Below are 25,593 nucleotides of genomic sequence, written 5' to 3'. Positions count from 1 at the left end.
GTGAGCAGATTCAGTGGACCATTTTGGGATGAACATAGGTAGCAGTAAACATGACTGTTGGTTACGTGTATTATATGTATGTCGGATGGTGCTTCATTTTCACTCTCAATGAAATTTAATTCTGGGGCAAAGATAACTGTTTAATATGTTACAAATATTTCCACTTTAGAACTATTCCCTAGAAGGTGACTCTGAATTAAAAACTTTAATCAAGCGCTGACAGCATAGCTCAAGTCACAGAGCACCTGCCTAACAAGCACAAGGCCTGAGTTCAAACTCCAATACCACAAATGCAAACAACAACAAAACTTTGATCAAAACTGTAGTAAAAAATGTTATGCTCTCAGTCAGTACTACTCAAACTCCGAATGACAATCTTAGGACTGGAGACCTCATCAGCCTTCGTGTAGCAGAGGACCGATATTAATTCTAGAACAGAGAATGTTGCACCTATTCCTTGTAAGTGTAGAGCTGTCTTACTGGTATAGTCACAAATGGGCTGCAACAAATTCAGAATATATTCAGACTCTTCATATTTTTACTTCAAAAGTCATGTGAATTATCACGGTATAAAACTGCCCAATAAAAATATTATGCTGTTTTTCTTCTGACTTTGTATAAGTGGGTTTAGGGTATCTGATATGCTATATGTTAGCAGTAACTTGCCTAAATCAGATTTTTGGGTTTTGGTGGGGTTTTTTTTGGTGGGATTGAGGCTTAAACTCAGGACTTTATGCTTGCAAAACCAGCACTCTACCACTTGAGCCACACCTCCAGTCCATTTTACTCTCGTTATTTTGGAGATGGGGGTCTCACAAACTGTTTGCCCCAGCTGGCCTTGAACTCCAATCCTTCCAATCTCAGCTCCCCAAGTAGCTAGGATTATAAGCTTGGGCCACTGGCACCTAGCTAAATCAGCTTTTTGAGGATAACTTGGATGTATTTGTGGTCATCTTACTAGCTCTCTGTCCCAGAGAATTTAACAGGCATAGGCAGCCTTGGTCAGCTCATCATTTCATGAAGATTTTTACCTGTATCTTTATATAGAATAGGTGCTGGTTTTGAGTGGAGAGGTAGTTTTACATATTAGGAGCTAATACCCATGTTGAGATGTGTAATTTAAAAAATTTAATCTTAGAAGTTCAAGAAATTTAGGTAATTGAACTAATTGAAGGTCCCTGTTTATAAATTGAAATTTCAAAATTTAAAAGTTCAGATTTTAAATTTTATTGTTATAATGTTGGAAACAAATGTAACTCATTTGCTAGAATCAAATACAGTGTGCCCATGTTTTTATAATAAGTAGAAGGTAAAACAATAAACATTGAGTGCCCATTATGTGCCAGGCAATGTGCTAGATGACAGAAGAAAGAAGTAGAAATAATTAGGTAACAGTTGGTTTCTGCTTTTAGGAGCCTTATAGATTAGGAATATTAGGTGTGTAAAATATAATTGCCAGAGAGTACAATAAATACTGTAGTAGAAATATGCACCTAAAATACTTTTGGGTAAAAGTGGATTGACCAACAGGTTTAGCTTTAGTGTCATAAGAAAAATTTTAAAGGAACTTATGTCGAAACTTAAGTGGATAGAAAGGCTGGTGGAGTGATTCAAGAGGTAGAACGCCTGCCTAGCAAGTGTGGGCTCTGTACTCACGCTTCAAACCCCAGTACTGCCAGGAAAAAAAAAAATTAAATGGGTAGAGTTTCCAAGATGGAAATGTGGGAAGACAGGCATTCTAGGCAAAAGAAGCAGTGTGTGGTCTTCAGGGAACCCGAGGGAGTATGATTTCCACAGAGTGAAGAGGCACACTGAAAGCGTCGAAACATGACATTTCAGAGCTATTACTTGCAAAGTAGGCTCTCTAGTGCTTGACCATGCCTCCAGTCCATTTTGCCCTGATTATTTTGGAGATGGCATCTTGCATCTGTTTGCCTGGGCTGGCCTCTTAAGTGTGATTCTCCCAATCTCAGTCTCCCAAGTAGCTAGGACTGTGGGTATGAGCCATTGGTGCCCAGCTGAAAGATGACTCCTGATAGTAGAAGCTGCATTCTATATCCAATCCAGAAGAGTTCACGCTTCATTCTCTTCATCATTGAGAATGATTAAAAAGTATTGAGATGATGATACTGATTTTAGTTTTAACAAGATTGTAGCTTTTTATGTAGTTTGGAAGATTAATCAGGATAGTTGTGATGAGAATGGGCAAAAGGAGTAATTAGGATGTCATTGCTGTAGTCTAGATGAGGTCTAAAGTGACAGTGGAAATGACAAGAAAGGGGTAGATCCCAGATATGTTAGACAGAATCAATAATTTTTTTTTTTCTTTAGCGGTGATGGGGTTTAAACTCACACTTGCTAGGCAGGCGCTCTACTACTTGTGCCACTCCACCAGCCCTGTTTTCCATTGGGATTTTTAAAGATCAGGCCTTGTGAACTATTTGCCCTGGCTGGCTTTGAATTGCGATCCTCCTAATCTCTGCCTCCTTAGTAGCTAGGATTACAAGTGTAGCCACCACTGCCCAGCCAGAATCAATAACATTTAATGATTGATTTGGGCAGTGAGAAGAGTTCAGTATAAATCCCTAAATGATAGAATTCGATGGGTGAATTCACTACTAGATTATTGAGATAAGTTTTATGTGTTTAAATAACTTTTTATAGAATTAATAAAGATAAATTGTGAGTTGGTTAGTTATAAGTTTTTCTGTTTTTATTTACAGATGCCACTTCAAATGAACAACAAGAGCTTTTCTGTCAGAAGTTACAGCAGTGTTGTATACTGTTTGATTTCATGGACTCTGTTTCAGACTTGAAGAGCAAAGAAATTAAAAGAGCAACACTGAATGAACTGGTTGAGTATGTTTCAACTAACCGTGGTGTAATTGTTGAATCAGCGTATTCTGATATAGTAAAAATGGTAAGCCTCTAGAATTATGTTCCTCAGATTTATATAAATTCAAACTAAGATCTGAGGTGTAATTATGAATTATACTTATTTTTAACAAATGTATAATTAACACAATCCAAAAGAATGTTTTTAAAAATAGTCTATTTGAAGCAGGGCACAGTGGCTTATACCTGTAATCCTATCTAATTGGCAGGCAGAGATGAGAAGGATAGTGGTTTGAGAACATGGGGGTGGGGAGTTCAGGAGATCCCATCTCAATCAATAAAGCTGGGAGTGGTGGTACACCCGTCATCCCAGCTATGTAAGACGTGTTAATAGGAGGATCACAGTTTGGGGTGAGACCGTATCTCAAAAATAACCAAAGCAGGGCTTGGGGTGTGGGGGAAGATAGCTCAAGTTGTAGATCACCTGTCTAGCAACATGAGGCCCTGAGTTCAAACCCAGCACTGCCCCCCAACTGAAAAACAAAATTTATCTAAAAAGATTATCCATTTCACTGATGGTGTCATTGCTTACAGGAATTTGGGAATTGAATAGCCACAATGGCAGGTGGCTACCATATTGAATAGTACAGATCTTGAACTTCAGAGAAACATAGGCTTGGGATCATGCAGATTGACAGATAATGTCATGAGGATGAGTGGTCATGGAGACAGGACTTTTAAAGGGAAAAAGAGAAATCAATGAAAAACTCCACATTTAGCCATGGGTAAGGGGGTCAGGTTTAAAAGAAATCCTATGTTAGAACATTTTAATATATTTGTAGACTATCACAAATTGACACTTGTTATATGCAGACAATTTTATTGATGACTACCAAGGATAACTTTTTTCTTTTACTGCTGACAATTACGAGATACATTTCTTTTTTCAAATTCTATTTGTGGCTTTCTCCTTCTCTTTATTAAATTGGTGTCCATCAAACTATTTCTTAGATTTACCCTTAAGTACCAGCTTTGAGTTTTAACTGATCAAATTCTAGGTTATTACTTCTAAGTCTTAGAGTTTTGGTAATACTGTTAGCAGTTATTTGCCTATCCCAGGTGCCATGTCATAGGAACAGTTGGAAATTTGCTTATACAATCAAAATTGCTTGTCTTACTCTCTTCCCCCTAAATGGTTTACCTCAAATGATCAACCGTAAATAGTTTGGATGTTTACTAAACTATTTGGTCTGTCAGTCTGTTCATTATTCTTAAAAGACACTAGGTTGGGACCACAATCTACTTTTTGCTGAGTAGAGTGCCAACTTCTAACCACTAGACCACCAGGGAGCATCTTGCTGAGGAGAAAGGACATGGTTACGTTGGTGCTGAGACAGACAGTGTAAAGGGTGAAATTATAAATGCTATATTTCATTGAATCTAAGACACACAACCTCAAAGCGCTCCCTGATTTCAGAGAGATTAACTTTTTTAAAACTTCAGAGTAGATGAAATACAGTAATTCAAATCATCATGAGGTGTTTATAAGTATGTCCACATAACTGTGAAGGCATTCTCCCTCTCCTTTAGTGTATTCATAACAATGAAGATATTTTACTTTTTTGTGTTATAGGTACAGAATGTGGCTGAATTTAGAATATGGGAGGAGCGGTAGAAAGATGAAAAGAACCAAGTTAGAGATAGGTAAAGTTAGTAACTTTGCCCTTTTTCCCCTCAAATTCCCTCTTCTTTCCTCCCCTCCCCTTTTTCATTTTAAGCAAAACTTGGAAAGAACAACTGGTAAATTAAGCAAGAGGAATCCAGAGGCAATCTAGTCTTCAGTAGCTTCTAAAAAAGTCAGTTTGTGAATAGAGAAGAGGGAAACACATCTGCCTCCTTCATATCTTAAAGACACCTGTAGGTTTTGAACTGAATTTATAGCCATAACTTAACTTTGTTCTTAAAGAAAATGACCTTCAAGATATTTCATTTTGCACTGAATTGAAGTACACAACAAAGAACATGAATCTAAATTCTTTTTCTTTGCAGATCAGTGCTAACATCTTCCGTACTCTTCCTCCAAGTGATAATCCAGATTTTGATCCAGAAGAGGATGAACCCACACTTGAGGCCTCTTGGCCTCATATACAAGTATGGAACATAATCATGTATTGACAATTTTTTTAATTTAGTTTTTTATTTTATTTTATTGTTTCTTATTGAAAATTTTTACTTTTTTATTGACAATTTTTACATTGCAATATTCTGTGGATTCTGAGTGTTTACTTAAAGTATTTGACTTTTAATGTATTTTCTAATACTATTTTCTTTTTCAAAAATAGTTTTTGTTGTTGTAAAATACACTTAACATTGACTGTCCAAGCGTTAGCATTGGGTACACGCACAATGTTGTGTGCAGCCATCCTGTCTAGTTCAGAACTTTTCATCACCAAATGGAAACACTGCATCATTAGCAGCCGCTCCACGGACCCCCATCTTCATAGCCTGGACAAGTACTAATTTGCTTTCTTATCTCTGCAGACTTGCTTTCCTATTGTACATATTTTATAAAAATTGAATCATAGTATCTGGCCTTTTGTATCTGGTTCTTTCACTCACCCTAGTATTTTCAAGGTTCATCTATGTTGTAGCATGAATCAATATTTCCATTTTTTTATAGCTGAATAATCCATTTTATGGCTATACTAGATACTTTTAATCACTTTTAAATATTTGTCAGTTATTTAGTATTTAAGTTTCCACCTGATGACTGTTGTGACTAAAGCTGTTATGTACATGTTTTGTTTGAATATTTGTTTCCCATAGGTTATGATGTGTTGTACTTTTCATTCATCTAAAAATATTTCCTAATTTCCCAATGTAATTTCTCTTTCAATTCATTAGTTATTTAGGAATGTGTTGTTTAATTTGTATCTATTCATGATTTTTGCAAATTTTCTTATGTTACTAATTTCTAATCTTATTTCGTTGTTTGGAGAATACACTTTGTATTCATTTAAATTTTATGGCCTAGTATATAGTCTATCCTTGAGACTGTTGTGCATGTCGTTTAAGAAGAATGTGTGTTGTATTGTGTGGGGTGTTCTGTAGAAGTCTGTTAGGCTTAGTTGGTTTATAGTGTTGTTCAAGTCTCTGTTACTATGTTGATCTGTCTGTCCTGCCCACTGGAAGTTAGATATTGAATCTCCAGCTGTTACTGTTGAATTGCCTTATTTCTCTTTGCATTACTGTAAGGTGTTTTATTTGTTTATTTTTTGCAGGGGGTGGTGGTGGTATTTGTTGGTTGGTTGGTTTTTGAAACAGTCTCACTAGGTGGGACTTTGGAATTCATTGTGTAGCCCAGGTTTGCTTCAAACTCATGATCTCCTGCCTCAGCCTCCTGAGCACTGGGATTAACAGCAGTGTACTACCACCCCAGCATATTGTAAGTTTTTGCTTCCTGTAAGTCCCAATTGATTTATAATTATTTTATCTTTCACATGGATGACCCTCATTATAAATGTCCTTTGTCTCTAGGAACAATTTCTGTGTTAAAGTTTATGTTGTCTGATATTAGCATCACCACTCCAGCTCCCTTTTGGTTCCTGTTTGCATGATACATCTTTTGTATTCCTTTACTTTTAACCTATTTGTTTCTTTGAATCTAAAGTGTATGTCTTTTTTTTTTTTTTTTGTGGTACTGGAGTATGAACTCAGGGCCTCACACTTGCTAAGCAGGTACTCTGCCATGTGAGCCACTCTGCCAGCCTTAAAATGTCTCTCTTAAAATGTATATAATTTGGTCATATTTTTAAAAAATTTTGACAGTCTCTGCCTTTTGATTAGCATGTTTAATCCATTTACATTTAATGCAGTTACTGATAAAAGGTAGACTTTACACCTGACAATGTTCTGTTTTCTGTCTTTTGTTGTTGTTCCTCTGCTTCCCCATTACTACCTTCTTTTGGGTTGAATAGGTATTTCTCAGAGTATCATTTAATTCCTTTGAATTTTATCTTATTTTTATTTTTAAATTTAATTAATTTATTTTTTTTGAGATGGGTTTTCTGTGTGGCCCCAATTGGCTTCAAACTCAGCTTCCCTAGCCCTTGTTTTTTTATGATATTTTTTGGAGTTTTTTCTTAGTGGTTGCCCTGGGTATTCGCAGTTAGCATTCTAAAACAATCTAGTTTGGTTTAATACCAACTTAATACATAAGTATATTTATATACTAACCTAGTATACAAAGCTTTGTTCCAGTATACCTCCATTCACTTCCGCTTTCTTTGTTTCTCCTCACATTTTGTAATTTGGAGTATATTCTTCAGTAGGACTCAGAAGAACATTATTCTTTGACTTGCTTACATGTTTCATGGCAGTTTTCTGTATCTTTTATTTTTAAAGATCATCTCAGCAATATGTGAAATCCATGTTTCAGCCTTCTCTCCTTGAGTACCTTAAATATGTCATTCCATCGTCTCCTGATTTCAGTGTGATTTCTTTCCCTTATGTAAAACTTTGTTGCTTGAATGCTCAATATTTTTTCCTTTAATGGCCAGTACTTTACTGGAGTATGTATCAATGTTGATTTTTTCTGGGTTTGTTTCCCCAGTTGATTAATGACCTTTCATTACAAAGGTTTGCATTTATTTTGGACAAGTGTTTTTTTCAGTAACAGTTTTTAATATTTCTTGATTAACAGCTTTGTTTTTTCTTCTTTGGGGATGCCTGTTGTTCATATGTTGGCTCTTCTTTACCTTTGTCTGTATCTCTTACTTTCTCTTCAGTTCTCTTTGTTTTAAAATCTCTTTATGTTTTAGGTGATTTTTATTTTTCTTCTTTCCATCCTCTTTTTTTCTTTTTTCCCTTACTCTAGTTGTAAGAAGACTGAGGAAGTGAGTATTTCATTTTTGCAGTGTCAATAGGTAAGGAAAAGGGAACAAGTGTTAGGTTAGACAGTCAACAATGCCTGCCACAGGCTAGAACTATTGGAGGGGAGAGGCTGTTGTAAATAAAATGCAAATTGAAGCCAAGCAGGGTGGCATATGTCTATTATCTCAGCACTCAGGAGGCTAAGGCAGGAGAATGGAGAGTTCAAGGCCATCTTGGACTACATAATGGCATGTTTTTAATATCAAACAAGATAAATATATAATCAACAACATAGTCATGGAAGGTAGACAGGAACTTTGCTTTTAATATATGGGTGCGAGGCGTTATTTCAAATTGTTGGGGTTTTTTTTTTTAAGGATGTATATTTATATTTTTAGTGGACACTGCATTTTCTTTTATTATTAAAGACAAGAGCAAGAAAACTACATTTACTACTATTTAATATACTTTTAGCAGTGGTCTGCCACATTTTATCATTCTGTCTTGCACCTACACATCCATATAAAATGGAAGTGGTGTCTAGGAATAGTGAATGCTGGTAATAATTTTGAGACTTACCAGCACATTAGAACTTACAGAACTAAAAAATATGAAATGGTAAATTATTTTTTATAGATCTGTACACAAAATCATCTGAAATTTTTTGCCATCATTGGTATAAATCAGTGATACTATATTTAATGTGGAGGTTTTAAAAGCATGAAATTCTCACTCATATTCTTTAATAACATGTAGTTGGATAGCCTGAAAATGACTCCTTAGTCATTTTTAAAAATAATGACAGGTTTTCATTAGGATATTTTTATACACTCATTGAAATTAACAGTGAAAATTCAGCCAAATAAACAATATGCTTTCCAGTTTTCACTGGTTTAATGTGAAATTTTATTTAAATTCCCTAACAGTTTTGGAGGTAGCAAATTGCTTTTAAAATATGATTATTAAGCAGTCATGGTGAGGCACATCTATAATCCCAGCCACTTGGGAGGCAGAGGTTGGAGGACTGCTGTCTGAGGTGTGCCAGAGCAAAAACACAAGGCCTTCTCTGAACAACAAAGGACTGGGGACTTGGCTCAAGTTGGTAGAGTGCATGCCTAGCAAGTGGAATGCCCTGAGTTCAAACCTCAGTGCACTGCCCCAACCCAAATTTTTTCCTTCATACATGGTCCCTTGATTTTAAAAAATATGTATTTATAGCTTAAAAACCTTTCCAGTTTCTAAAATGTAGTATATAATTTTTTAGGTTGGCAATTTAATGTTTTAGGGATATTAGAAACTATTGAATAGATGGGCACCAGTGGCTCATGCCTGTAATTCTAATTACTTGAGAGGCTGAGATCGGGAGGATCACAGTTTGAGGCCAGCCTGGGCAAACAGTTTTAGAGACACCCATTTCCAAAGTAACCAGAGCAAAATGGACTGGAGGTGTGGTTCAAGCAGTAGAGCACCTGCTTTGCACGTGCAAAACCTTGAATTCAAACCCAGTCCCAAACCTAGCTGAATTACAGGTTTGTCGATATATTGTAGCTACTTACTCAAGCATCATTAGTTTTTTAAAAATTAATATTAAAGCTGTTCTGATAAATGAGATTATAAAATTATCACACTGAGGAAATTTGCATAGTGAAGGTTTCCTCTCCTATTATAAAAGTGCTTTGAAACAGTTCACCTGGATATTTTTGTTTTGTACTAAAAGTTTAGTTTATACTTAGCCTATCAGACTCTTAATGCAGGTTTAAAAAGGACAGCTTAAAAAAAAAAAAAGAACAGTTTAGTTGTTCTGTGACAGTGTGATGGCTATAGATTGAACCAAAAGTTACTTTTAGCTCAGATTTGGGGTAGCAGGTGTTCACTTGCTATTACAATTCAGTTGTGTGGCTCTTGGTAAGTGGAAGACCCACTCACACTGGCAGGTCCTTTGCTTAGGGAACACACCTACCTTCCCTGGCCCCAGACTTACACATCTGGCTCATTATTTCTCATGCAAGTAGGGGATGCTTTCAATTTGCTTTTTCCCACTGTACTTTTATAGAAAACTTAAAAGTTTTTCTTTTTTAATGTTGACACCTTGGCCCCTTACCTGGAGGTTCCTGATAAATTGAGGTCAGTTAGTAGTCCTCTGAGGAAGGAAGATGTTCCTGTGAGTATGGATTACAGAATTTTTTTTTTAATTACATACATTGTAGGCACTGCCATTGTTTTCTAGTTTTTGTAATTTAACATCTTTCAGTTAGTAGTTATATTTTGTAATGAGATTAGAAATGAAGTCAGTAAGAAAGGTATGTTTTTTATATGAGGTGTAACTTAGGGTAGAATTTTATAGGTACCATCTTAACTTTTGACTTTCTCTTCATAGTTGGTGTATGAGTTCTTCCTGAGATTTTTGGAGAGTCCTGATTTCCAACCTAGCATTGCAAAGCGATACATTGATCAGAAATTTGTACAACAGGTAAGGAACTCTTATGTCTTAAATTTTCTTATATTTATCTTAGCAATGATTTCTTAACTTGTTTAAATAGAATAGTCTTTCAAAACTTACATTTGATATTTTAATTTGATAGCATTTAATATTCTTGCCAGATAATTAGGATAAAAGTGAAGTAGGCTTGAGAATTAGAGAGTTTTTTTATCTAGGGTGGGCATCTTATGAAGTCAATCAAATTATCCTATCCAATTGTAAATTTTCATGATTATTTTTATAACAACCAGAAAAGCCTATGTGCAGTATCTGAAAAATTTTTGGTATCATCATTCATTTTTAAGTATTTAATTTGAACTTGACATATTTTAAACATTTGAACTGACAGAGCAGGAGGGAAGAAAAAAAAGAAATTAAATCATTATTAGGAGTTTGGGCTTTTGTCTCCTTTCCTGTCATCATTTACCTTTCCCTTCTCCTTTCCCCTAACACCTCAGGCATCCTACCCACCCAATTCCTAAACCACAGATAAAAAGGGATCATTAGGAAGAAATGTTGTTAGCGTTAACACATGCAATCCCTTCTTTCTTTTTATATACTAATTATTACATCTTATTTTTGGAACCTACATACAATTAATTTCTAAAAACAAAACCAAAAAAACCCGAAAAATAATTTCTAAGAATATGTCCATTTCTATTTTTATTTTCAAAATGTTTTCAACTATTTAGAGGCCTCTTTTTTAATCACTTAGAATTGTCTGGCTCTAAACAAAGCTGTGAAGCAGATTTCTAGGCCCATTTTCTCTTTTGAAATATTTATTAGTATGCACGGCCTGCTTAGGCATTTGATGCTGAGGCCAGGATTAAAATCCTCATGAGGACCTTTCCTATCTTTCTGACCACTGTTGTGTGTCCCCTATAATAAAGGTTCCACAAACATGAGTTTGGAGCTCATTTTTGGTCATTTGTACCTATCCCGGACTCTCATAAAGTATTGTGACTAATTTCTGTGGAATACTGATGAAGGAAGAACATTGCATAACTATTTGTGCCATTCTTCATAAGCCACAGAAATGTTAGGTGTGTGTTAACAGTAAAATGTACATTTCAGTCATGAGTATGTAAGATTAAACAGTTCTTTGATTTGGGTAATTGCAAATGAATGCCTCTCTATTTCCTCTCTAGTTCTCAGGTGGGTTACATTCAAGAGCCCCAGTGATACTACATTGAGTTGATTTCAGACAACAGCAGGTTGAGGGGATCTTTGCTTGGTGCTCCCTCAGTCTGCAGCTTGAAGTACTTAGGCTGGTGGGTTTCTGTGGGCTTGAGGGGAACAAGAAGAAAACTGGTAGGGTGGGGCCCATCTTCTGCTGTCTTTCAAATGCTTGCATTATCTGAGGAGCTGTAGCCCTGTAACTTGATTTCAGCAGTTTACATGTCTGTGCTTTCTCAGATACTTCTCAGGTATTCTTAGGCTGTTACTGTCATAAATTTATGTAGGACAGTTCTCACCTTTTGTATTTTGAAATGATTTGGTAGGTGGTAAGTTTTAAGACTTAGAAGAACAGAAGAAAATCTGTTAAATTTGGAAAACAACTGCACGGTTTCAACTTATGTTCAAATTAGAGAACTTCATAAGAAAGAAAGAAACCAAGATTTTATTGAGAAACCAAGATTTTTTATCCGCCAGGCACTGTCCTTGTGTGCTTTTGTATAAAGAGTTAGAGTAGGTCCAGTTTCACATGGCCAGTAGGTGGTTCAATCAGAACATGAACTAGACTCTGACCATGAGAGGATCCTCTCATGAAATTGTTTTTATTTCAACTTTTCTTATTTTTCTGATGAAGAAGCATAAACACAGAGATTATAAATGACCCTTAATATGACCCTTAAAAGCAGTTGGATATTAATATCATAGGTAAACAAAACAGATTTCCTGATTACTAGTTTTGTGTGTTACCATGTGAATATTGTATTCCCAATAGATTATTTAGATTATAATATTTGAAAACAGATTCCTTTAAATAGATTTGAAACTTAGGCAGTAACCATTCTCTAGTCTGAAGATCAACTTGTAGTGAATATTTGTTCTTGAATTAAACACAATGACCTTAACAATTAATTTGAAAGCATATGTTTCAAGTGAACACAATATCAGAACATGAATTTGAGTATAAAGTAAGTAAGTAAATTAACCATTTTTAGTTAGAATAACTTAAGCCTAATTTATCAGGTATATTAACCTGAATTCTCACGCTCCTTGGGTATTTTTTGCTAGAGCCTCATGCAGTGACATAATCTAGCCAACAAAGAGTATAAACCTTAAACCAGTCCCTTGTTTTGGGGGTATATAAATATGACTTAAGTCATCACTACCCTCAAAATACTCACTTGGATTTGAGATACATGGGTAATAATTGCATATAATTAAAGACAAACATGGAGGAAGAACTGGTGAGGTTCAGAGCGTGCCATCTCTAGTGAAAAAGTTCATGATACAGAATTCCATGGCAGGCTTCGCAAACTACATATATTCATACATTTACATTTACACTTCACTATTGGAAGACTTGCAGTCTAAAAGCTTAAGACTGTTAACCCAGCACTTGGAGGCTGGGGCTCTGGATGGAGGATTTGAAGCCAGCCTGAGTCTAGAGCAAAACTTTGTCTAAATAAAATAAACAAACACTTGAGATTTAAAAATTATAAACTATGTTTACTTTGTCTAAATAAAATAAACAAACACTTGAGATTTAAAAAATCAGTGGCAAGGCAAAGAAAGAATCCTATTTTTGAAGTTTTTATATTATATATCGTGTCTTCTTTTTTAAAAAATGAAATTAGTGAAAAGAAATACTTCCTAAGCTTTTCTTTAGCTTCATTTATTTAGTAAGGATAAATTCAATCTAAGACAGAATCTTTAAGAAAATTTTAAAAGATTTCATGGATAAACTTAAAATCAAAATTAAAAAGTGAAGTTTTAGCTCGATTATTTTTTAAAAGTAATTTCTCAGATTTTTTTTAAAGCTCCTGGAGCTTTTTGATAGTGAAGATCCCAGAGAACGTGACTTCCTGAAGACTGTGCTGCACCGAATTTATGGGAAGTTTCTTGGATTAAGAGCATTCATCAGAAAACAAATTAACAACATTTTTCTCAGGTATATTAGTTATATATTCATATATAGCAACCTGATAGTATTTCAGTTATTTTTACCTATTCTGTAGAAACCTACTTCTAAATGGACAGTAGTAATGAGGACCATTTTTGATAGGTATCACCAGTGTTAACTCATATTTCAGATTTATTGAGAATTTTTTGAGAGTAGTTTTCTGTTTGAGTCTCTTGTTTAAAAATGTTTTGTATAAATGCTATTTAAAACAGTATCTTATAGAAGAAGTACTGTTTTTTCTGACAAGGCTAATTTAATTTGTTCAGGCTTATTATTTATTTTATAACTGCTAATCTGTTAAAAATCTGTGCTTCACATCAGGAGATTTCACACTAACACCTGCACTTCAGGTTTGTTTTCTTTGTTTTAATTAATTGAAGACCTGGAAAATTAGGCTAAAGTGTTCCCACACTGCAATAGTGAGATGAGTGGGGGCTGCCTCCTCCACAGAGAGCATCTTTCTGTAGTTCTTGTGGTCATCTCCTGAGTTTACTTCAGCCGTGTATCGCACCAGCCTGTCCTGCTCTCATTGAGTTTATGATCCCCTGCTTTAAAGGAAGGTCATGTCATGTGAGGTCTACAGAAATTCTGAGCAACTCAAAAATGAGTCCTTTTTCTCTTGGATTTTCCTGTGAATAGGTTTCCTATTTTGAAAACTCTTTCTTTGAACAAACCCATCTTTCTTAAGTATTATGCAAAATAAACTATTCCAGGTGAAATCATATTCTGTTATGTTTACAAAGGCAAGTTCTAGCAAAGGTCTATGTGACTTCGTAGAAAATAGACCTTGAATTAACAGATTTTGAGCAAAATAGCTTCCAGAGAAAACCTCAAGCTTGCCAGCATGTTTCATACTGCTCCCTCTGGGTCAGTCTTTTCACCTCCCTGCATGTCTCATAGTCCTGGTGTTTGGTTTGTATTACACCGGTTGCTGTTATTTTGAATTCAGGTTCATTTATGAGACAGAGCACTTCAACGGCGTTGCTGAGCTTCTTGAGATTCTTGGAAGGTAGGCCAGGCTTCTTGTCCTTTTTAAGAATTAAGAAACATTCAACATTTTTATGCACTAGCATCTTGGCTAGGGTGAAGAAGCTATTTCCTATTTTAGAGTTTAAATGTGGAAAACAATATAAGATGCCCTGGGTCCTATCCCCGGCATCTCAAAAAATAATGTAGAGCACAAGACGTAGGCTCTCAACTGAATTTTCATAGGTTTTAGGGGGTCAACATATCAAAATACTGCTGTATGAAATCTCTGGGTCAGAACGAGCGTCCTGCTTTTGAAGCTGTGCCTTGTTTTATTCCTGATCTTGCCAGACTGACACAGAAATGTGGAGGCTCTGACTGGGAAGAGATGAAAGCAGTGTGAGTGAACACTTGATGGCATTGCAGAGGTCTTGTTCAGGTGTCGATAGAGCAGTCCTAATCCATCCATAGTTTTTAGAACTCTTCAAGTCTTTGCTTTTGCTTTACATAAGCATTTTGCCTTCCTTATTCAAAACACAGCAGTATTAGAATAGTGGAGAGAATTTAGAACACTATGTGCTGTTAAAAAACTATCCTAATCTTTTAATAGTTAAAAATGATTTTGGAAACAAACTACTTCTTAATTTCAAATTATCCAACAAAGCAAGAAAAAGTACCCTTTTACTTTAGAACATACTGAAAATTCTCAGTGTTGTGACATTGACTCCCCTGTGGCTTTAGGGTAGAAAAATAAAAAGACAGCAAAGTATAAATAAAGTGACAGTTTATATATAGAAAGTGAAACAGAAATTGTGCCTGTGGCATTAGTTGGCAGTCCTGATTTTCTTGAATGACTTAAGAGGAATAGGATTCATAGTAACAGTCTACCTAGAGTAGTTTGAAGGTGAATAGTCATTCACATCCAGGATTGAAGCAGAGCACTGCACTGTTCCGTATGTACTCATGGATATTAAAATTTTTGGAAACTTAAGTAGTAACTACTTAACCCTTCCCCCTACCTTTTTTTTCCCTCCAGTATTATCAATGGCTTTGCATTGCCACTGAAAGCAGAACATAAACAATTTCTAATGAAGGTTCTTATTCCTATGCATACTGCAAAAGGATTAGCTTTGTTTCATGCTCAGGTAAGTTGCAGAAAAAATCCAAATGAAATGAATATTGCTTCCAAGGCAAATATAAAGGCAGAGAATCTGAGGAGTATTGAGACAACAGTTTTAAAATAATTTAAGTGATTTACTTTGTAACTTGCCCAAAGCAAAATTTTATTATGTTTAAACTATTATGGGATTTAGTTATTAAATAAAACCAGTGCACCCTAGGTTAGAAAAGACAATATCAAATTTCCTTATATTCTGATCCAGGCCCTGACCTAATTAGCTATGTGACTCTGACTACATCCCACATCGCTGCAGAACTTTACTTCTACCCCTGATAACCTAGTTAGAAAGATTTTGGTCTCCTCTATTAATATTTATAGAATAATATATCAGCATAGTCCACAATAAAAAATAATACATCAACACAGACCGTACATGTAGAAATAGGCTAAAAACTAAATTATTAGCCCTAAACCTATTTCAGTTAATTTTATAGTTAGAAATTACTACTGAAAAAAGTTTTTTTAACTGAAGTTATTTCAAGATTAAAAAGTTATGGAATAGTGAGTATATTCATTTTTATGTAATGAAATAAGTGATTAAAATTTGTCAAAATGACATTTTTATTGTCATTCCAAAAATGTTATTTTCACTGGGTAATATTTATAAACTTTCCCTTACCTTTTAGCTAGCATACTGTGTTGTACAGTTCCTGGAGAAAGATACAACCCTGACAGAACCAGTAAGTGTTCTATTCAGTTTCTGTGTTTGGTCTGCATTAATGGCGTTTCACTGTCGCTTTCTGTATAGTTTTAAAGCTATGAAAGAGTCGTAACAATGTACCTCAAGCTAAAATCATTTAGGCAGAGAAATGAGAAGTTACTCTGCATTCAAAGAACAGGATTGGAAGGGGATAATATTCATGAATTATCAGATATATCTTGAATAGACTAAAGAAATATTAATTGTGAGATATGTGGTGATAGGATTAAATGACCACAATTGAATTTTATATACATATTGTCCTTACTTGTAATCTTTTATTATTTTTATTGGCATAATTGATCAATGTATTCACTCACCTTTTACAATTAAAACATACTGTGCGGGTTCCAAAACTATTCCCTTGAGTTTTTATTTTTAGAAATAGGATTTTGCCTCTTACTAATGGTAAAGCACAACAGGATTGAAAACATCTCACTTATGGCAGTTAAGATACCATCTTAGAATTATTTTATGAATTATAGGATTATTTTATGATTCAGCATAAAATACTGCTTATTTGCCCACAAAATGGAAGTTCAGGGGAGAGTAAAAAGATGATTACTTACTATGAAAATTCAAGAAAAGAGGAAGTAGGGTGAAACAGAAAAGCACAGACACATAGAAAACATTCTACCCTTGGTGACATAAGTGTTTGGAGTACATAAGTGTTTGGAGTAAGGTAAATGTCCAGGGTAACAAAGGAAAATATTTTTCAAACCATAAAGATCTCTACATGTACATGTTTCACAATTTCTACCATAGACAATTCCAACACCAAAACTATGACCTTCTTACTGGGTGTGAGCCTTACTACAGCCCTGACATACAAGTTCTCAACTTTACAATGGTGCGAAAGTAGAAAACATCATCCACATTTTGATCTTTTCCCAGGATAGCCTTATGCAGTACAATACTCTTTCACAGTGCTCGGCAGCGGCAGTTATCCAGTGACCCACAGCTCCCAGTCAGTCACATGACCACAAAGGTAAACAGTGGGCACTAGAAAGCAAGCTACTCGATGTCCCATAAGTTACATGCATTACATGCATTCTTGACTTAAGATATTTTCAACTTGATGTAGCACCATTATAAGTAGAGGATCATCTGTACTCAATTTCTGGAAACCTGGTGTTCGTATGAAAGCCTCCTCAAATTAGAAATAAGTTAGAAGCTGGGCATGGTGGTACAAGCCTGTAATCCCAGCTACTTGGGAGACAGAGGAAGGAGGATCATGAGTTTGAGTCCAACCCAGGCAAAGTTAGCAAAACCTATCTCAAAAAACAAGCTGTAGGGCTAGGGATGTAACTCAGTGGTTAAATGTTTGCCTAGCATGCATGAGACCCTAGGTTCGATACAGTACACAAAAAAAGGAGCGGTCAGAGTGGCTCAAGTGGTAGAGTGCCTGCCTAGCAAGCATGAGGCTCTGAGTTCAAACCACAGTACCACCAAAAAAAAAAAGTAAAAATCATGTAAGTCGGAGAGTACCTGCAAATATTAACATTCCAGTTATATTAAATATATATAGTTTTTTTTTTTCTGATAGTACTGAGGTTTGAACTTAGGGCCTTGAACTTGCTAGATAGGCACTCTACCACTTGAGCTACAACCCTAGCCCTTTTTTTTGTTTTAGTTATTTTTTGGATAGGGTCTTCCATTTTTGCCCAGGGGAGGCTTACAAAGCTACTATTAGGTATTGGTGAGGGCTTGAGTCTGATTTAAAGGTTCAGATAAAGAAGAATCTGCTTCTGAGGTCATGTGGTTGTTAACAGAATTCAGTGCCTTGCTGGTTGTTGGATAGAGCCCACCTTCAGTCCTTGGACTGTGGTCCCCTCCCATATGGCAGCTTGCTTCATCAAAGCTTGTAAACCAAAACAGAAGTCTGCTAGTAAGACAGAAGTCACGATCTTTTGTTGCCTACTCATGGAAGTGTCCTTCTGTCACTTTTGACACAGTCTGTTGGTTAGAAGCAGGTCACTAGACTATCCCATGCATAGGAGGAGGGATTACACAGTAAGAACAGGAAGGAAGGGTCAGGGAGATCATTGCAGGAGTCTGTTTATAGCTTTTCTTTCTAAGTGGATTGCTGTCAGGCCCAGTACCATGAGTGTGTCCCGTGGAACTGAAATGCCACTTTTGTCATGTGTTAAAACCCAAATATAAGTGCCCTGTATATGTCAATATTTTTGTTTTAGTTCATACTGTATTTTAAGAAAATAAATTATCTGTATTTAATTTTAAAAGAAGTTATAATAAAATACATTCTAGTCATCACCAATCTTGCCTTCAGTCCATGAAGCAAGGAGGCTCCTGGGGAATATGTCTCAGCCTGGCCTCATGCACCATTTCCTGGCCTCAATTGCGGTGTCTGTGGCCCGATGCACTTTGGCCTCAAACTAAGGGGAGTGGGATTAAATGAGGGCTGGCACAGGCAGAGGGAAAGCCTGACTTTCTGTGAGAGCACAGACATTGGAGCAGGCTACCAAGGCAGGTGGGTGAAGATTCCTTTCAGTTGGTCTGTGTGGGTATCATTCATAGGCAACTTTAGGGCCAACTGTGGTGTGATGTTTCTGTAATTCCAGCTGAGCCAGAGGGAGGATCACTGTCTAAGGCCAGCCTGGACATAAAGAGAGGGAGATCCTATCTGAAAAATGACTAAAGCAAAAAAGGACTGAAGGCATGGCTCAAGTCACCAAGTATCAGGTCCCGAGTTCAAACCCCAATACCACCAAAAAAACTGAAAAAAAAAAAATTGACATGCGTCTGCTTCAGTACTCCTCTATTTCACTTATCTTTTCTGTAAGTCTCTACGCTAACACTATATTATTTGAATTGCTGATAGCTTGGATTCTATTCCATTAGCTTCCGTCCCCACCAAAAAACAAAACAAAGCAAACAAAAAACCCAGCTTTTGGCTACTGGTTACAATTATAAATTTTAGAATAAATGTTTCTAGTTCCAAAGATAATTCAGTTGGTATATGATTGGATTTATATTAAAATTTTAAAGATAGAAGAAATATATGTACAAGTTTGTTATAAGAAGTATCTTTTTTCCTATTTTCATCTGATTGTTTACTGATACTTAATGTATTGATTTTGTATATATTAACTTTGTTGTGGTGGTACTGGAATTTGAACTCAGAGCCTTGTGCTTGCTAGGCAGGTGTGCTACCACTTAAGCCACACGACCAGCCCTGAATTATCTTTTATCTAGCTAAACTTTCCCGTTCCTCTGGCTACTAGGAAGTATATGAATGTTGTATACTTTGACAAGTAAGTGTAATTCCTCACCAGCATTATCCATCATAGTCTTATCTTACTGAATTGACTCAAAGCCATGTTCTCCTCAATTTTAATTTGAATAGGGTTCCTCATTACTGTGCCACACAATAAACTATTAAGTAACCTAATAGGCTGGCAGAAATTACCATCGGGCCTAGTAGCTTTACAACCTATTTCTAAGAAATTGTGTAAAATGATTGCAGGTAGTTTCTCATAAATTCTGTTGATTCTGGCTAAGTTTTTACCAGAATACAACATCAGTCAAAAATACCAAATAACTGTTCAAAGTTTTTTAAGATGAACATAGCTCCCCTCACCCTGTAGCCTAAAGATACTGACTAGAACCATCCTGGCATTTTTAGAAGTTATAATTAGCCATGTGATTTTTTCTGTTGCTATACTGATAGATTCAGTTTATTACAAATTCGTACAACTATGTTCACTTAAATACACAGTCCCTGTCTGGAGTTTTGTTGAATCTTGATTATCTAGATTATGCCATTTATGAAATAAGCTGGGAAGATCTCTGGCTTTTTTTTTTTTTTTTGCCACGTAACAGTTTAGATTAGAGGAGTTATCTGCTCATTAAAGTTTCTCCCTAAAATAACGTCCTCCTCTCATCACACCAAGTTACCCATCATATTTTCCTTTATTTTCTTGAGTAAGTACTACATACTGCAATTTAAATTGCTTTAATTAATTACTCTCCCTCCATTGGAATGTCAACTCTATGAAGATCAGAGACCTCATCTCTTGCTCACCCATCTCCCTAGCATCTACAGCAGTATCTGGCACATAAAAACCTACAGCTAAGCAGAAGATCTAAGTATACGCTTAGATATTAAATATTCAGAATGAATATCAGTATAATCACATCGAAAATACCCTGGAATTAACCAGCCTCATTGTTTCATTCTAAACTTGTTTTTGCAGGTGATTAGAGGACTGCTGAAATTTTGGCCGAAAACATGCAGTCAGAAAGAGGTGGGTTTTGTTTCACAGAAAGGTTCCCAGGGTTGTGGTACCTGCTGCTTTAGTGTAGCTGTTATTGCTCTCCTGCAGGGAAGGGGGTTTGGAGTGGGGACTGATAACACCTGGTCTACCACCTAGACCTTTTCTTTGCTCACTTGGGATAATTTGTAGATTAACCTCACTTGTATAGTTTCTAAAATTTACATCATATAATTTGTCATGTTTTTAAAAAGAAAATTTTTTTAAACTAGGTGATGTTTTTAGGAGAAATTGAAGAAATCTTAGATGTCATTGAACCAACACAGTTTAAAAAAATTGAAGAGCCACTTTTTAAGCAGATATCCAAGTGTGTCTCCAGTTCCCATTTTCAGGTATGTTTTCAGTGACATTTTTCTTATTTTATACTATTGTTTCTTTTCTCTTTGAATGCTGAAATTTCTGAATGTCTTTTTTAGGTTGCAGAAAGAGCACTGTACTTCTGGAATAATGAATATATTCTTAGTTTGATTGAAGAGAATATTGATAAAATTCTGCCAATTATGTTTGCCAGTTTGTACAAAATTTCCAAAGAACACTGGAATCAGTATGTATTTCTGTGTTGGCCCTGTTTTTCTCCCGTTACTGGCTTTTTAATCTTTTCAGCATTTGATTTCCTAACTCATACATGACTCCTATGTAGATTTGGAACTTAAATATCAAAGGTTAACATCACAGTTTTATTCCGTTCTGTACTTTTATAATATAAATATGTATATTATAAAATTACAAATGTGTATTCTTTAGTTTATAGTCTTGATTTGCAGTGAAAAGTACAACTCTCCCTAAAGGCAGCAGTATTTGGTATTAACATGATACACACAGAGCTGTGCTGATCTGTTTACTCCCAGTCTACAGCACTGTCCCGGGGAGAAGCTGAAGGCTTTGGGTCCTAGGAGACACGGGATGCATGTGTTTTCTCTAACTTCTGTGGCATCTGTGTCATGTTTCCTCCTTTTCTTCAAGTTATGATAGTTGGGTCTTTTTCATCTTCTTTTACTGTTACCCAGGATTTCAGATATGAAACCCTAGAAATGAAGATAACCAGAGCATAGCTAGAGTTTAAGCATGATAACGTGGGAAGGATGTAAGTTTGGGAATCAACCACACCATCTTGACCCCCTGTATGTGTGACTCTGAGCAAATTACAGAATTCTCGAACCTCTTTTTTATCATCTAAAATGAATTAACATGAACCAGCTCACATGTAGTCCATTTTAGAGATAACAGTGTTGCATTTCCTATCCACTGGTATCAGTAACTCAGGCCTGACTCATTTTCATTTCAGAACCATTGTAGCACTGGTGTACAATGTGCTGAAAACCCTAATGGAGATGAATGGCAAGCTTTTCGATGACCTTACTAGCTCATACAAAGCTGAAAGGCAGAGGTATTTGATATTCTGAGTTTTAAATGAACATTTTAGGTTACTTCAACATGAATCAGTTCAGACTCTAAGTTATAATACTCATGAAGTCTTAATACAGTAGGCATTAGAAATTGAAAGTCTGTAAACACTAACTTCATTTCCAAGTAAAGGAGCCTCAGTATTTTTAGAAATTTGTTAAACGTAAAAAGCAGTAATATTTATTATTTAAGGTTGTTACATAATTTACTTCCCATATGGTTTAGATTATGATTTTAATGGGGAACATAAATCCTCTCTGTTCATCTCATCCTGAGCCTTAGATTTCCTCAGTCTTTTAAATAGTAATTTAAAAAACTTGATTTCTTACATTTATGAAAACTATTTATGTCCACATGGGCTTCACTCTTTGCCTAGAACTTGACAGTTCTGATGCAGTATTAGAAGTGGTGTTTGAAAGTCATTGTATCCTCTTTTGAGAAGAGGGCGCTCACTGGCTCAGGATGCTAGCAGTGTGTCATTCCTTTCATGGCACCATTTGGTAGTCCATCTCAGCCTTAGGAACAGGGCTTAGTAATTACCTCTTTTTGAGAATTTCACAAATTACTATAAGAAATTTTTTAAAAAATTGTTTCCTTATTATGATATTCATTTAAGACATAAGTAGGAAGTAACTACTATATGTGAGTCAACCCATACTTTGAGATTAGCTACCATTTTCTTTTAGTATTACCTGTTCAGTTTAGAAAAGTTGACCTACGTTTTACTACATGTTCCTAGTCACAATTTTCTTGTGTCAAGCAGAAGGAGGAGTTAGCCCACCAATAACTAACTCAATGCATTATTTCTCCTAAGTAGCAAAATTCAGGCGGGTTTAGAAACTAAGGTCATGAGTTGAGCCCCAGAAAGCAATGGGAAGAAAGAAAAGTTGGCTAGGGTCATATGAAACTTGCATTTGACAGTTGTATATTTCACTTGACTAAGAAGACTTATTTCTTACTATCTGCATAAATCAGCAAGTCCTTTAAAAGGATTTGTCCTTCTAAATCACAGTAATATAAGCCTGTGTTTTTTACATGTTCATACAGCCTTTGACAAGAGTCTGGTCCAAGTTATTCAGAAATGTTTCCCTTAGAACTGAAATTAAGTAGTTGAAGCAACAAATACTTTGACAAATATTTTGACTTTCATTTTATTTTAGAAATTATTCAAACTTTGAAGTTTTCATTTGACAGCAGGTGATAGTATAAGATACGTACTGTGACTAGAAACATGGGGCAGAAGACTGTGATCTGCAGGTGTGGGTAAGGCTTCAGACTGCCTTCTGGCCAGGACTGTAGTCTGTGATAGTGATCCAGACTCCTACAGTCGCTGCATGAAGTTAACATGAAAAGATTTATGTGAGTGTCCTTTGTCCACTGTAATGCCCAGTGTAGCGGTCCAGGAAAAGCCAGAGATGCACAGCATGGTTACTTAGAGTGACAGGAAGAAACTAGATGCTCCAGGTAATTGTACACCAGCGCTTTAAGAAACAGATTTAAGTGAAGTGAAATGTGAGTGAAGAGCAGGGTGGGTTTTTTGGGGGCAGTATGGAGTTTGAACTCAGGGCCTTGAGCTTGCCAGGCAGGTGCTCCACCATGGAAGAATGTTCTCCAGTAAACTGCCAAGCAAAGTCTTTAGCTTCTGAAATAATCCTGATTAAAACAATTTTTGGTTTATCTACAGAGAAAAGAAGAAGGAATTGGAACGTGAAGAATTATGGAAAAAACTAGAGGAGCTGAAGCTAAAGAAGGCTCTAGAAAAACAGCACAGCCCTTACAACATGCACAGTATTCTCAGCAATACAAGTGCCGAATAGCACAGCCTGCCACCTCTGCTGGATAGGCACAGTTTTGTATACTTTTTTTTGAAATATGTAAAAACTGCAGAGCCAACCTCATCAGTGTAATGTAATTGAAAGGCCAATTTTTTTCCTGGCAACTCTTAAGTGACGGACTAAACCTAGCCCTGTGCTATGTCATGGCCACAGTGTATTGTAACCCGGGTCTAATCATTGACTTATTGTGTCACTTCTGAAGTTTCACAGAAATGAATTTTATCATCTGTGAACTGAGTAAGATAATTGAGGGAGTGGTAAGAATTATGACTTGAATTCTTTTTTGATTTTGTTGCACATAGATCAAGTAGCCGCTCTGTATATTTTTTTCCCTTTTATAAAGTGCTTTTCACACTGCTGCAGACCTTAGTTATATCTGAGAAACAAAAGGATACTTCCTAAAGTACAGCTAAGGTGTCATCCTTACCCTTCCCTTTGTTTCTCGCAGGAACAGTGGTGGGATTCCCTGCCCCAAGCCCACCCTCATTAATGATCTTACTGTACTCTGGAATTTAAGCAGAACCTTAAATCTCCAGGCCTTTAAAGCACAAAATAAAAGCTGGGAAAGTAAACCAACAGTCTTCAGGTTGTTCCTCATGAATACAGTACCCCCTTCATTAGCAGCACCCCAGAGTACAGACCCGGGTTAGTAGCTAGCAACAGCCCAGGTGAACACTGGGCTTGCCTCTCAGTTCATTCCTCCTCCTCCTCCCAAAGGCTGGAGGCAGGGCCTTTCCAGTCCTCACGACCCATCCTTCCCCCAGGCCTTCCTGACCCGGGCAAGGCTTTGAGTCCCACAGTGTGGTGAGGCAGATTGCTAGTTGTCACTGCCTGGCTTTATTTAAAGGAAATGCAGTAGGCTGTTTCTGTAGCGTTCTGAAAAAGTTGACTACATAGAAGTCTTGTATGTTTTTACCTGGTCAAGTATTTCTCACATCTTTTTATCAGAGTACCATTCCAACCTCTTACCTTGCAGTTGTGTGGAAAACTGTTTTATAATGAAAGATCTTCACTGGGGGATTGAGCAGCGTTTAATAAAGTCTATGTTTGTATTTTGCCTTATGTCATCTTTGCTTTTTTCAGCTCTGTGCTTAAGCATCCAGAAGCCTGCTTCTCTTTGGCATATATACATACATAAGCGTATTTATAGAAAAATAACTCATATTGTGGGATGCATTCTGATTAAAAACAGAAAGACTATGGGCCATGAATTAGTGTTCCAGCCTAGCCCTTTACTAAAGTAGATCTGTTTTACAGAAATGTTTCTGTAAAATTCTATGATTTCTTCCTTCATGTCCCTCAATGTTCAGAGGACAGGTTTAACTTTAAAGCTGGTTTTCATTAAGACAGACCCAGGAGGAGAAATTTCATAATCCACAATAAACAAAAGCACTTCTAGTGAATGGCAGGGAGATTACTTTAATATCAGTTTAAAACTAGCACAGGCTAGCACAGAGCTAGGTCACTGTGGAAGCAGCCCATTTGCTCTGTGTGGCCCAGGAAGAAACTCTTCCTTTCAGTACAATGGCTCCTATTTTACCACATTCTCAAGCAGTATGCAGCACAGAGCTGCCCTGTCATAGCCATCAGACACGGTATTCCTTCTAACTAACTCTAGGCCAGCCAGCACTGCAGACAGCTGGGCACACCACAGTTAAAAGGACAATTCTATTACAAAACACAGACTGAAAGGTAAGCAAGCACTCTGTCTTTTCAGAAAGTGAAGGTCAAATCTAAAAGTCTGCTTGTAGAAAGTTTGAAGATACTTTTATTTACTAATGAGCAGCCAGACTGGATTGACAGGTTGCAGCTGCCAGTTAAACTTTTTTTTTCTGTAAGTTTGTTTTTCTCTTTGAATAGACAAAAATGCTTACTTGGGGTGGCAGAGTGGCTC

At 36.2% G+C, this 25,593-nt stretch overlaps 1 protein-coding gene across 1 annotated transcript in view; it reads left to right on the top strand.

Annotated features, from left to right (window-relative positions):
- Positions 1 to 24,756, top strand: part of Ppp2r5a (protein phosphatase 2 regulatory subunit B'alpha) — a 55,513-nt gene extending 30,757 nt beyond the window's left edge. The window contains exons 2-13 of the mRNA XM_020172845.2: positions 2,724 to 2,920; positions 4,885 to 4,986; positions 10,085 to 10,177; positions 13,177 to 13,307; positions 14,269 to 14,328; positions 15,322 to 15,430; positions 16,092 to 16,145; positions 20,383 to 20,433; positions 20,673 to 20,792; positions 20,877 to 21,004; positions 21,746 to 21,847; positions 23,549 to 24,756. Coding sequence (XP_020028434.2) covers positions 2,724 to 2,920; positions 4,885 to 4,986; positions 10,085 to 10,177; positions 13,177 to 13,307; positions 14,269 to 14,328; positions 15,322 to 15,430; positions 16,092 to 16,145; positions 20,383 to 20,433; positions 20,673 to 20,792; positions 20,877 to 21,004; positions 21,746 to 21,847; positions 23,549 to 23,681 — 1,280 coding nt within the window. The 3' untranslated portion in view covers positions 23,682 to 24,756. The remainder of the gene's footprint in view (positions 1 to 2,723; positions 2,921 to 4,884; positions 4,987 to 10,084; positions 10,178 to 13,176; positions 13,308 to 14,268; positions 14,329 to 15,321; positions 15,431 to 16,091; positions 16,146 to 20,382; positions 20,434 to 20,672; positions 20,793 to 20,876; positions 21,005 to 21,745; positions 21,848 to 23,548) is intronic.
- Positions 24,757 to 25,593: the final 837 nt, after the last annotated feature.

The sequence above is a fragment of the Castor canadensis genome, chromosome 11 (assembly GCF_047511655.1).
Source record: "Castor canadensis chromosome 11, mCasCan1.hap1v2, whole genome shotgun sequence".
In the NCBI taxonomy this organism is placed as follows: Eukaryota; Metazoa; Chordata; class Mammalia; order Rodentia; family Castoridae; genus Castor; species Castor canadensis.
This window is presented reverse-complemented; position numbering and strand designations above follow the sequence as displayed.